At 44.2% G+C, this 13,796-nt stretch overlaps 1 protein-coding gene across 1 annotated transcript in view; it reads right to left on the bottom strand.

The window, feature by feature from the left end:
- Positions 1-248: 248 nt before the first annotated feature.
- The window catches only part of FBXO42 (F-box protein 42), a 67,156-nt gene continuing 53,608 nt past the window's right edge, over positions 249-13,796 (bottom strand). Inside the window, exons 5-10 of the mRNA XM_084875332.1 lie at positions 8,760-8,913; positions 8,291-8,401; positions 6,802-6,898; positions 6,273-6,329; positions 5,492-5,608; positions 249-5,029 (exon numbers count right to left, since the gene is read on the bottom strand). Coding sequence (XP_084731458.1) covers positions 3,914-5,029; positions 5,492-5,608; positions 6,273-6,329; positions 6,802-6,898; positions 8,291-8,401; positions 8,760-8,913 — 1,652 coding nt within the window. The 3' untranslated portion in view covers positions 249-3,913. The remainder of the gene's footprint in view (positions 5,030-5,491; positions 5,609-6,272; positions 6,330-6,801; positions 6,899-8,290; positions 8,402-8,759; positions 8,914-13,796) is intronic.

Here is a 13,796-nt window from a genome sequence, read left to right as displayed (position 1 = left end):
CTCTCTTGGGTCTCCACTGCCCGGTCCCGAGGCTCTGAAACACCAAGTCCTTCAGGTTGACTGAGAGCTGCTTTAGCATTCAACGACCTGGTCCTCAGGGAAGAGCAACTCTCCACCTCTAACCCAAACACAACCTTCCTGAAGCAGAGAGAGCTTTCCAACTACTTTGCTTCCAACTTTAATTTCTAACCTCAATCGCTTCCCATCACAGTTTTGTTTCTTTTCTACCAATAAGACAGTTAAGACAATTCTGTCCATTTTGTTTTATTTGTTAAATTGCTAAAAAGTTATCAGGGAAAGACAACAAAAAAATGAAATTGACAGTGATTTAAGTATCCATGAAATCAAATCCACTTTTCATTCCTACACCATTATGCGCCTAAAATGAGCATCTCAGGATAGGCCACCCGGGACCCCTGAGTTGTATGAGAAACATCACTCAGCACCAGCTTTGCCAGGGCCCACATGGGGTGCGCTGGCATAAACCCTGATTGGTGGGAGGGGAGCTGAGCAGGGAGAGAGAGTACAGATGGAGGCAGAGCCTCAGGATTGTTCTCACTTGACAATGACCATGGTGGGAGCCACTTACTGGTGACCATGCAGAACATGCCTTCTGCAGTCTGTGGGGAGGCTGCACAGGACCCAGGCACAGAATTCAGCTTTCTTGCCCCCGGATCCTCCCCACTGATTCGTGTGTTGGTAAGAGACCACAGATAATGCAAAGCAGAGCACATCACCATGCCAGGATCACCACAGGGACAAGGACAGACAGACAACCCAACCAGGAATATCACTTTTAAGGGGAAGGAAAGAAGCGAAGCAGAAGGAAATCCAGAAAGATAGCATGAGGGAAGGGCAAGGTCCCTTTGTTCTCCATCAGCTGGTGGCTTTCTGTCCTCCAAAGCCAAGATTTCTTAAGTTAGTTTTCTTTCCTCCTCTTGTTTCTTTATTTTAAAGAGTTCCAACTCAGTTCCTAGGATAGTTCATGGTTTCAGCTCTTGATATAAAACCCAGACATTAAAATAAAATCAATCCAGAAGGGCTGAAAGGAGAGCAAGCCCAAAACAGCCGTACAACTAAATCTCAGGTTGTTTCCACACCTGTTTGTGCTCCCAAAATGTGGGGTAGGCGGGGACTGTGGAGCCCACACCCAAGTGTACAACATGAACGAAAAGACAGAGCCCTCTCTGCTGCCCAGACTGCAGAAGGAGAAAACAGGAAGCTCTGTCCACGAGGGTAAGAGACTAAAATTCCCACTGAGGGCAACAAGGTGGTGGGAGGTCAATATGACACAGGGCTCTCAAAGGCACACTTGTAGGAATGGAAGGGGTTAAAGCTTCAAGTAGAAACAAAATGTACTTTAAATACTTAAATACTGATAAATATTTGCTTTAGGTGCTCCTGAGGGTTAAAAAAAAAATATGTTGTCTCATTTTTCTCAGGGACTGTTAAGACAAAAATTGGCATCACATCAAAACCAGAGTTATGGTTAAACCTGGTCCGACTGAAGTAGCGCGGTGCTGCGGAAATGGCCACCTCAGCTGAGACGCTGCAGTTCCACGCCCGTGTGGCTTCACAGGCTGAGGCGGCAAGCGCCTTGACTGCTGAGCCGCTCTCCCAAGGTTCACGCCCTCACTGCCCAGGAGTCACCCAGACAGACACCCCTGGATGGAGGCGAGGCAGATTTTTCTTAAAGGGCTGTAAACGGACAGTCTGGTTCCAAGTGGTGTGGGCAATACTGGGAGGCCAGGGAGCTCTGAGGAGCCGGGTTACTTTCTGAAGGAATCCTGTTACCTGCCTACTTGGGGAAAGCAGAAGGAATCAACAAGTTAACAGCTGGCTTAGGAAGGCCACAGGACAAAGGGAAAGATTACAGAGTTGGAATCTGCACTTTCAGGCTTCCAAATACTTTATATTTAAATAGAACTGCGTTTGGAGGCACTGTCCATGCACAAGCGCAATGTCATAAACATGGTTCAGCAACATCAATCAAAATGGCTAATCATCTAGGCTAGCTTTCTCTGTGAGTAAGGATCACCCCCATGATTTAACAGTCTCTGCCAAAGGAGGACCAGCAGCAGCCCCAGAGCAGGGAGTCTGGAAAGCTAATGCTGAGCTGTGAGCAGCTGGACACCACAGTGAGGAGGCACATGGTAGTTCCCTCACCCAAGGGGGCACATAGAGCAGTTTCGGAAACACACATCCCGCCCTGTGAGCTGCCCCTCTCCTGGGCTTGGCACCAGGGGGACTTTCCCACCAAGACCACATTGTAAAAGCTGATGGCTAGGGGAAAGGACTCAACACGATGTAACAGGAGAAAACACATATCGGACAGCCTGCTGAGTGCTGGCTGAAAGCCAGGGCCAGCTGTAGCAGGCTGTGCTTGGGAAATGTGAACAAGAAAAAGGGGAGGAATGGGAAATGCAATGTTTTGAAATTTAAATCCTAAAGACAAAATAAAAACCCTCTTTCCATTGATGAGAAATCAACACACACACACAATAAAAATCCATATTTAAGTGGTTCCAATGTGTCCAGGACATAGTTTCAGAGACCATGTATCACCAGAGGTGGCTGCATCTTATCTCAGAAATAACATGAAAGTAAAAAGCCAAGCCTTGGCTGGGTGACACATGAATGAGACAATCACAAAGGAGAAGTTGCTTCCAAGGTCAGACATACATCAAAGAGGTCAAGCACACGTCATTCAACCCCATCGCCGGTTAACAGCCAGGCAGAAAAATACACGTCACAACAAGGGCAAAAATAATTTCCAGAAGGAACTGTTATTGGGATTCCCTCTCAGGATCAATTTCTACATTTTATAAATATGGATGGATGCGCCCACTGTGCTTTGGAAGTAAAAAGAAGCTCAAAAGGAAAAACAGTCTATTCTGATGCTTCAAGGATCTCTCACGATACTGGCATTTGGAATGCTCTACCGGCCCCTTAGTGACACCAGAGAAAGTGTTCTAGAAATTTCTAAGATATTTCTCTGGGCACTTGAGCTTTATAAAAGAAACAAAAAAATGAGAAAGGTTTTAGGACTTTAAAATATCTGCCTATGAAAAAAAGGTGGGGAGAAGAAAAGGCAGCTTCTGAAGATCAAGTTTTAAAGGAAGGAATAGGAGAACGAATGTGGTTTTTGGCAACTTGCAACCAAATATGATTGTCAGGGTATTCCATAAAATCAGATACCAAAATGTTTTCTGAGACACGGAGGGGGCACTCAGAAGACCAATGGACACTCGGTGGACAGGTGTTGCTATATAGACATTTTTTCACGATGGTCTGGGCACATGAACATGGAATGAAATCCCTTGCTGTTCTGGGTAACTGCCCTCATCACAAAGGGCAGAGTGGGGCCAGCCTTAGGGCATTACTGCAAAGAGAGGTTTTCACAGGTCCTCTGTGGTTTTAAGAGAAGGGGAAACACTTTTCTACAGGTTATTCTTACCTTGCCAGCACCTGAAGCACGCGAATCTGAAACCTCTACCTGTGCATCCTGCCTTTCTTTTCCTAACTCTGAGAAGGCCACATAAAGATTTACAGGGGGCTTTTCAGTTTCCTTAGGAAAGTTCTGGTATTAGTCTGTTCCCTAAATTCTTGGTCTAGTTATCAGCAAAGTAGAAAAGGCAGCACAGCCTCTGCTAAAACACAGCAACAATTTTATCTGAACCAGGACGGAGATCTCTCCCTCTTTGTAAACAGAGTTGGCTATATAATATACATTTATATATATATATTTTCTTAATGGAGATTTGATCCCAGCCTGGAGTGAGTGAGGTTGGAAATTGGGGTTTTGGTTTATGGGAGTAATTTTGTCCTTTGTTTTCCTAATTCTCAGTCCAAATGCTTGCACGCTGAAAAATTTCAAATTAAAAGCCACAGAAAGGGAAAGGGGTTTAGAACATTATCTCTTTGCTCGCACAAAGTACAAGGCGTTTGTTTTTGGATAGTACTTCACATTCTGTTTCTTGTCCATCAGCCCTCCAAATATGATGAGCTCACCCCGGCCTTGTACCACTGTATGCAGGCTGGTTTCAGGAGGTCCGACCACAGAACTGCTATTAAACACTTTCCATTTGACCCGCCCCTTCTCCTTGGTGTCTTTAATGTCCAGCACATACATCTGCATGGGCTTGCAGTTCATACTCTGGTACAAGGGTTTGCCAACGTTCAGGGACTGGGGAGGGTGGTGGCCCAGGCGGCGGGCAATGGGAGGTAAGGAATGTCCATCTGCTTGGGCTGGCCCTGGCCGGGGAACGGGCACCGTTTCTCCACTGCTCAGGCTCTGACTCCCAGGGGAGCCTGGAGAAGATCCCAGAGGAGGACTTAGTGCTGCCGAGGCTGAGGGGCCCTTGGACGACATTGCTTTGATGGCTTCTAGGCTCCGGCGCAGGGCACCTGGGGAGACAGCTCCTGCAAGGGCACTGGCCACGTGTGGTGGGGTATGCACACCGTTCGTCTGTTCAGGAAGGTGTCTCATGCTTCCCCCAACTGTCCTGTTGTCCACACCATCCGTGTGATTGCTACTAGGAGCGGGTTTCAGATCCCAATTCAGATCTATTGATTCTAATCTCAGGTCTTTCTGATCTGGTAGTGATCCTCGCCGAGGAGCCAAAGAAAGTCCCATTTTTAGGTCATATCCTTCAGCGGTAGACGGAGTGCTAGGAGATACCGCCTGTACAGGGCTGTCCAAGGAAGAGCCACCTACCGCTGCTGTTCCTGGAGATAAACTCCCACCATTGAGGATGGGAGAGCCATCTCCTCTGGCCGGGGAAAGGCTTCCTTCCCGGGAACTTGAGGGGGTCTGCCTCTGAGCTCTGGGTCTCAGTGTTCCCCAGCGGCCGTTGACACACGGAGCTTCATCCATACTCCTTACTGGAGACTGAGAGCGGTACTCTCGGGTTTCGGGAACCAGGGCTGGAGGAGTGGCACTGATAGGTGAAGGGCGAGAATTTAAACTCGGGCTGAGTGGCGCTCTCCCACTGGGAGCCTGGCTAAAGACCACCACACACTGCCCCACCTGGAAGGCAAAAAATTGTGCTCAGTTCTGATCATTCATTCAACTATCAAACATTTTATACATGTCCCAGGCATTTTATAGGCACCTGAGATAGAGATAAAAATAATGTAGGCTACTTTTAGGCTAAAGAGGAGATGGATGTGTACTATTATTAGAATTGTGTCTACAGAATAAAGATAGAGTGGAGGAATTATTTTTTGGTTGGGGGTTCCTGGGGAAAATTTTATAGACAAAGAGATGCTTAAAGTTGGGACTTAAAAGGATGACTGGGGCCCGCTAAGTTTTCTCTTCTAGTGATTTGTATATGTGAGAAACTCCCAAGAGCTATGGTTAATGTCCACCTATTTTGTGACATCAAAGTATTTTCATTTTCCAGACAAGTTTGCTTGGAAATCTGACAAATTAATTTGGTTTTATAGTTTAGGACCTCCCCTCCTGCTAGCCTGTCAGTTCCCTGCTTACCCGGCAAGCTGGATGGCACCACAGTTCGGGGGCGCCATGATCTTCATTTTCTACCTTGAGTGGCTGCCAGGCCCAGGGACCTGGGTGCATGTGCAACAACCAAGCATCCTTGAATAGCTGTAAGAGAAGGACCAACAATAGGACTCAATGTGAGTCATGTTACAAAACGCACACACAGAACTGGAATCTCAAGTACTGTCTGGTCTAGAGAGGATATGGGCTATTCAGAAAGAAAAGCAAAATCTTTGGCTATTCATTCATCCATGCCTTCATTCATTCATATATCACCAGTGGCCAGGCACAAGAAATTGTTCTTGTGACCCATGAATTGATTTTAAGTGGTTTTGAATTTTGCCTGTGGTTGTACATGTGTTTAAGTGAGAGTAGGGAGAGGAGGTAGATAATCCATAATTTTATGAACCTGCATTCTTAAAATAAATTCCATATATTCTCCAACAGCTATCAATCTATCTTTCTGTCCCATCCCTCCTTGAAAGAAATGATAGCAGCAAACCGTATAGCCAAAAGAGGAAGTGAGAGTAGGAAGAATATAGATATGAATAGTCAAGAGATGATTGTCACTAATTAAAAGCACCCCCTCAAAAAAAAAAAAAGAAAAAAGCAGAGAAAAGGCCAGAAAATACAAAGACTATATATCCAAATGGAAAAGGTACTCTCTAAATGAAAATGTCACAAAAACACTCTTGTAAGAGGAGAAGGGGAAGCAAGTTTGAACACTTAGCAGCAGGTGCATCGGGAACGCCATAGCAGCAATACTTACAGCATTGGGACCGCCACACCCTCCAAGGATTAAGATAGTTGCATCATCTATGACAATCTGGGGACAGGAAGAAATTTAAAACAAAACTATAAAGACACAGGCAACTGACCTCCTATGCTTCAGTTACATATGAAAATAACCTTCCCAGTTCCCGAATGAGAGGGTTACTTCTAACACCATAAGCTCTCCACTCTCCCCGTCAAATTTGATCCCTGTGAACAAATGATGAGTCACCTGAATGGATATGTTCTTTTTGATCAAATATTAACATAAGAGCGTCAACCGCATTAAATGCAGGGTTCTCTTAAGAAGTGAAACAGCAAAGTAAATGCTTTGGGGAGAGGCATAATATAAAGTCACTAAAAATAAATATTTTAGAAGTTGAAAAGCAAACAACAGCAAAAATAATGACGAATTCTCTTTTGGCTTATGCATGTTGGCATCTTACCAGATTTCCTCTCCCCCCTCTCCCATCCCAACAGAAAGATGTTACGGTATTTGCTAAATAGTTATTTTAATTCCTGAGCACCTGAGATTGGCCACCTCGAGGATGAGGACTGGGGCCAGAGATGTTTGGCTTGGACCACGCCCACTGCTCAAGGTCTAGGACCCAGACATCATTGCTCCTGTAAGAGAAGGACATAAAGATGAAAGAGTTGGGAGCTACTGATATAAATAAAGTTACATTTATAAAGATGCCCCACAAACTCATAGTTAGCACTTAAACTATATTTTTTTCTGTTCCTTTCCCTGGAATCCATCTCAAGACCTTCAAACCTTTGCTTTTTCCATGACTCACTCTGTAATCACAACTAGTACCTAAAGAGTTAATTGATAGCAGGAAATAGCTACTGGTCAAGATATAGTCTTTCTTTTTTTTTAAATTTATTTACTGATTTTAGAGGAAGGGAGGGAGGGAGGGAGGGAGGGAGGAAGGGAAGGAAGGGAGGAAGGAAAGAAGGGGAGGGAGGGAGGGAGGGAGGGAGGGAGGGAGGGAGGGAGGGAGGGAGGCAGAGAGGGAAACAAAAACATCAATTTATTGTTCTACCTAATTATGCATTCAGTGGTCGATTCTTCTATGTGTCCTTCCAGGGATCAAACCCACAACCTTGGTGTATTGGGAAGATGCTCTAACCAACTTAGCTACCCAGCCAGAGCTAAGATGTAAGTGTTTCAAAAGCAAAAACCAGAAGGAAGAAAAAAAAATTATTCAAGTCAGCTCTTTCATTGTCAGGAGAAATTAATTTATTGATTACGGTTACAGAAAGTAATTTCACCATGGCTAATGAGAGCTGTGGTTTTATCAAAGACGACGTGGCATCTCCAACCCACAAGAGAACAGTATGGTGAGGACAGACTACTAGATGGCAGTATTTCATAGTCCCCTCTATAAGGTTCTTTATTCACACCAGGAACATGAATAAGAGCGCCAATACCTTAAGCCTTAAACCTCCTCACACTGCCAAATCAGACAGTGAATCAGATGGAGTGTTCTGGCTCTTGACTCTGGTTGGAGCTGGCCAGTTGTGGCCAGAGGTGGGGAGGACAGTGGGTATGGAGAACAGCAGAACTGTGTCAGACCTGTCACAGTTTTCCTGCTCCTACCCACTCCCCCAACTCATCCCATTTGGAGAGTGAACCATTCCACCTGCCTTGTTAATCTACCTCTTTCCTTCCCTGAAGCCCCAGAGGGCAGGAACTGGTTCATAAAGGAGAGCGGAAAAAGGACTCTGTTCCTTGGAAGGTGGCCTGCTGTAGGCACAGACAGAAGCAGACAAAGTGGAGGTGCCATCAGAATTTGACCTCACCAAATAGAACCACATACCAAACAAAGACAGACTACACAGACCTGATTCTATGGAGCAAGTTTTCCTCTTAGTGGTATGTGACTAGGGGATCAAAAAATGAATGCTAGGGTGCGATAACTAAACAGAACCATGTTCAGGAATACTGATCCTGACTGTTATTCCCAGGAATGTTTACCTTCAGAGTGACAGGAAGCAAAGCAATAAACTTACATTTGCCGGGATCCTAAGGAGCCGCCAAAGACAATCATCTTATCATCGATCACACAGGAGGAATGGCCGGCCATGGGAGGTGGCCCATGGGTCGTCACAATGCAGTTCCACCTGATATAAAGACAAGAGGGAGCCAAGAAGTCAGGAATCATCTGTATCCACAGCACTCCTGGAGACCTAGTAGCCAAAACTGAAGAGCTCCCTGTTCTTCACATGGCTCATTCATTTTTCTTGAAAGAGGAATGAATCTCTTCTACTTTTATTCTTTGAAATAAGGATTCTTAACTTTAGATTTTTAAGGGTCCTGGAAACCTGAAACTATAGGCAAAATCCATAAATATGTAAAATTATTTTTCTGGGAAGAGTCCATAGCTTTCATCAAACCCTCAATGAGATTTCTGAACACAAAGAAGACAAGTAATCCATTCATTTAAAACATTTTATTCCAGATCTTATCTTTGTGGCTTACCAGTTTTTAGAGGGTGAGTAAGTGTGTATTTCATCAAAAAATCTCTCGGGTTGGTGTAGAGGATAAGGGCTTGGCCGTGTCCAGCCACCAAATAGCACCAGCAGGTCCTTGTACACGACCAGAGTCGCTCCGGCTTTGGGGGAAGGATAGGACCCTGGGAAGAGTCAATAACAGCATAGTTAAGATTCAGGTTCTTACGACAAGCCATGGGTAGGCTATCTACAGGAAACCTTTCCCAGGAAGAGTAACAAACGGGAACCAATTCTACAAAGAATAAGAGAAAGGGGGAGACAAAACTGGATTTGCAGGTCTGAGAGAAAATCATCACCAATTTGCACATTTTTAAAAAAATATACATTTTATTGATTTTGTACAGAGAGGAAGGGAGAGAGATAGAGTTAAAAACATCGATGAGAGAGAGTCATCGATCAGCTGCCTCTTGCACACCTCCTACTGGAGATATGCCCGCAACCAAGGTACATGCCCTTGACCGGAATCGAACCTGGGTCCCTTCAGTCCCCAAGCCGACGCTCTATCCATTGAGCCAAACCGGTTTCGGCCAATTTGCACATTTTTAATAATTAAAACAGAAACCTGAGTTAGAGGGAAGTTAGCCTCTCTCAGTCTTTTTTTTGCTCAACCGAAATTAGGAATGAGAGTACCTTGATTATTAGGTTGTTTTATGTATTAAATAATACATTCAACGCACCTGGCCCAGTGCCTGGCACATAGCAGGTACTCAATAAATGTTGACTCTCCTACCCATCCCTTTACTACACTTAATAGAAAGTACAAAGGAAAGAATGTAAGCAATTCAGGGAGGAGTATGATATATATATAGTCTAGGTTCCTGGATGCCACTTAAAAATAACTGCTGCTGCCAAAACCAGTTTGGCTCAGTGGATAGAGCGTCAGCCTGCGGACTGAAGGGTCCCAGGTTCGATTCCAGTCAAGGGCATGTACCTTGGTTGCGGGCACATCCCCACTGGGATGCGTGCAGGAGGCAGCTGGTGGATGTTTCTGACTCTCTCTCTCTCTCTCCCTTCCTCTCTGTGGAAAATCAATAAAATATATATAAACAAACAAACAAACAAAAAACTGCTGCTGGGGAGGTGGGAGGAGCAATGGAGGAATAAGGACACATATGTAATACCTTAATCAATAAAGAAAGAAAAATAATAATTGCTGCTACCAAACACAGATAAAAACAGAGGTAGAATGCAGTTCTCATTTGTCCTATAGTGAAATGTTGACACAGTGACCTCTAGGCCCTTAGCTATGGGCTCAGTAGCACCAATGGGCTCAGACTTCCAAGGCTTGATATGAGGAATTCCAATGAAATTGTAGGCCTCACAACAGTGGCTACTAGGGCCCTCTAGGCTGGACCTCTGAGCTAGCTATGTTGACTAAATTTTGAAACAACAGAAATTCGGCTTATGCTGGAAAACTTTATGGATAACAAATGTTCCACAGGAACATCATTCTCAGAGCTTTTGTCTTTGAAACAATTGCTATTTCTTTCAATCTCTTACTCTATATGCCACATTAGTTTGCTGAAGACCAAAGTATTTTATCTCAAAACTAGGTATCAGTAAATTTGTTGTTGCTGTTGTTAAAGATACAGGATCCATTTTTTCAAGGGAAATTTTAAGTAAAAGGAATCCCAGCAGTATATTAAGCTGATAGCAGTTGAGGTGTTGTAAACTGGGTGGACAGCTTGGCCTCCCCTTCAGCAGGGCTATGGGAACATGGGTGAAAAGTCCTCCTCACGCTGCTTTAATGGTGTCATTAGTGTCTGAGGTTGACAACATAGAGCAGAGGACTATCTTCCTTGGGATCCAACTTAAGAGTAACTTTATATAATTTACTGAGAAGGTACCAGTCCTCAGAAATAGAGTAAGCAAGCACCTAAGAATACTTTGAGGCATCAGTTTTTTTGAACATTTTCCAAATAGAATAGACATAAAGCAACAGGATCTCACCCCGGAAACAAACCTTCTCTAGGAACAGCTTTCTTCAATCAGTTAGTTCTTAATAACCGACTATCCCACAGGAATCATGACTACTCATGATCGGTTGTCTTTCAGAGTCTCATTATTTCTGGTTAAAAACCTTTGCCTTTCTAAGAGGAAGCTCCCTAGCCCAACTAGAATCACTAAATAAATTCTATAATGTCCTAGTTCAAATGCTCGTGTTACCCAAAGATGATTTATTTTGTGAAATAGCAAATAAAACAAGTTCTTGTCCCAACCCTGGAACTCATAAGTTCTGTGAACAAGTTGAAAAAGTAAAGAATATAATATAATAAAAGGGTAATATGCAAATTAACCGCCACTCCATCACAAATATAGCGGCGCCCTGGCCACAGAGGGAGGGAGGGCATCTGGGCAGGCAGCATGCCCCCAGCCTAGCAGACACAATGCAGGGCTGGGGGCGTGCTCCAGGTGGCCCCCAGTGGACACAATGCAGGGGGGGCCTCTTATCACATTTCTCTCTGCCTCAGTTTGTGTATCTATAAAATGGAATGAAAGGACAGTATTTGCCTGAGAGCGGTTGTGAAGATTAAATGAGTTAAATCATGGAATGCATTTATAACATTGCTTGGTACTGTAACTGTTATTAAAACAAATTAATATCAAGTTAATACCAGGTCAATTAGTCATAGACATCTGACATTATGGCCATCTATATGGCACAGTTTATGAGAAAAGAAAAGAACTGGACATATTTAATTACTATTATATGGTTAGAGTATTCCTGGCAGAATAACTTAGTTAGCTCAAGAATTATAACAGAAATAAAATTGTAACTGGCAGTAGGTGATATGAAAGGAAACTTATTCCAAGTCCCAGGAATGTAAATAAAATACATCAAATGTGATGGGGAAACAAAAATCAATGGTTAACATAAGACTAGTGGATTTGCTCTTTTCATGTGTACTAGGTGTTTCCTATAACACCTTTTAAAATAAATGATCGACCAGTTTTCAGGATAGCCCTCATTTATTTGGGCGGGCCCTTACCAGCCCAAAAGGCCCCTTTATAGGCACTGGCTTTAAGTCTCCCAGCATCAACTCCTAGATCCATCTGTCTAAGTCTTGAATGCCAGCACAGGAGGCGGACAAAGCTGCACTGCCATCAACTAAATCACCGGGTTCCTACTCATCTGAGCCTCTAAGGATGTGAAACTTCTCTTTCTAAAGAATCTGAGAGTCATCAAGTGCCAGATAAGTAACATACTCTGATATTCCAAGATAAACACTTTTTATTTTTCTAATAGGTATTCTATCTTTTCATACGTGTCACTAGAACCCTACGCTGGTACCTGGAGGAGACCTCTCTGCCCTTGTTGGGACCCAGAAAAACCCTAAGATGCTCTTACTTATACTCCTTTCTGTTTCCCAGGTATAGCAAATCTCTCAGCTATACTGGCTCCCCAAATCGCTCACTACTAAGTAAGTTATAAGCAGCCCAACTCAGGGGCAAATAATCTTAATTGGATATATATATATTAGAGGCCCGGTGCATGAAAATTCATGCAGTGGAGGGGGGTCCCTCAGCCCAGCCTGCCCCCTCTCACAGTCCAGGAGCCCTCAGGGAATGTCCTAAGCCACAGTCTGGCCTCCCTCTGTGGGAGGTGACTGGGCTGATCAGGGGAAGGCGCCAGCTCCATTACCCCGTTGCTGCTGCCACTGCCGACCACTGCGGCTGCAAGGCCTGAGTCCCGCTGGGGCTCATGACTGCCTGAGCCCATGGCTGCCATGAGCCCCGGGTCTCAAGCAGCTGTGGCTTTGTCTGGATGGACCTCTGGAAGATGTCTGTCCTAATTAGCATATTACCCTTTTATTAGTATAGATATTCCACATCCTTTTCAGAGTAAAATGTGCTGAATCTTAGTCTATAGGATGTCTTATACCACCACTACCACCAATCAAATCAGGATTACTTCTCAAATTTCTGAGAACACTGACCAGGACATGGTCCTTACTCCCAGAGAAGCCCTCGATTGAACAGGGCAAAGTCTGTACCATGAATAACACTTCTTGCTGCAAAAAAGTTTTCTTTAGCTTAGCTAAAGAAAAGGGCTTCACAATCTCTTGCCCCAGCAGTCTGGGCACCAGTTAAAGATATTAATACCATCCCTATTAGCTAGATCCCTTTCTGACCTTGGTTTGTACTGTTTTTATTACTCATCTTTAACCATTGCCTATTTAACTTTCGGTATGTTTCATATCCTCCCATCTAGAAGCCCTGAAGATACAAATGGTCCTCCACATGGAACCGCAGATGGAGCCCACTACATCCATCTTCTGTGGACCCTTAGATCACCCACTTCCGATAGGACCCTGACTGCTGCCCCCAAATGATGACCCAGTTGTCAGTAGGAAGCAGTCAGACACACCGGCATCCCCTGTCCCCAATAGCAGTTGGGATTTCCTAATTGGAAAGGAGGACTGAAAGGGATTTTAGGGGTGAAATAGGCAGATTTAGAAAATTTTAGGAATTAAGGGGTCCATGGAAAAAAACACAGGGCTACTGAGTTGCAAAAGACAAGGGAGCTGGGAACGGCAGAAGTTACATATTTCCATATGGTAAGGGAGCTGAAAGTAGCAAAAGGTACACATTGATAAAATAAAGGGAAGAAAGCCCAGAGGGAATAGAACAATAAGGGAAAAGAAGGAGGGAACCTCACATACTTCACGTGAGACTTGAGCTCAGGAGTTGCTATAGTAACCAAATCAAAGGGGAATAGTGACCACTCAAAGGGGATACTGAAGCACAAAAAACTGCCGCCTTTATAAATTGTAGGAAAAGGGGACTCAGTGGGACTCTTTCCCCCTCCCTACGTGGGAATCTGTACTAGTTCTTCAATAAATTTCCATCTTTGCTATAAAAATAAAAATAAAATAAATTATCAATGCCTGGCCAGTGTGGTTCAGTTGGTTGAGCATCATGCCATGCACCAAGAAGTCAACAGTTCAATTCCTGTTCAGGGCACATGCTCAGGTTTCAGGCTTGATTCCCAGTAGGGGGTATG

This window comes from Pipistrellus hanaki (assembly GCF_964339955.1).
Source record: "Pipistrellus hanaki genome assembly, chromosome: 2".
Classification (NCBI taxonomy): domain Eukaryota; kingdom Metazoa; phylum Chordata; class Mammalia; order Chiroptera; family Vespertilionidae; genus Pipistrellus; species Pipistrellus hanaki.
Note: the sequence above shows the minus strand (reverse complement) of the source record. Positions and strands in the feature narration are given on the sequence as shown.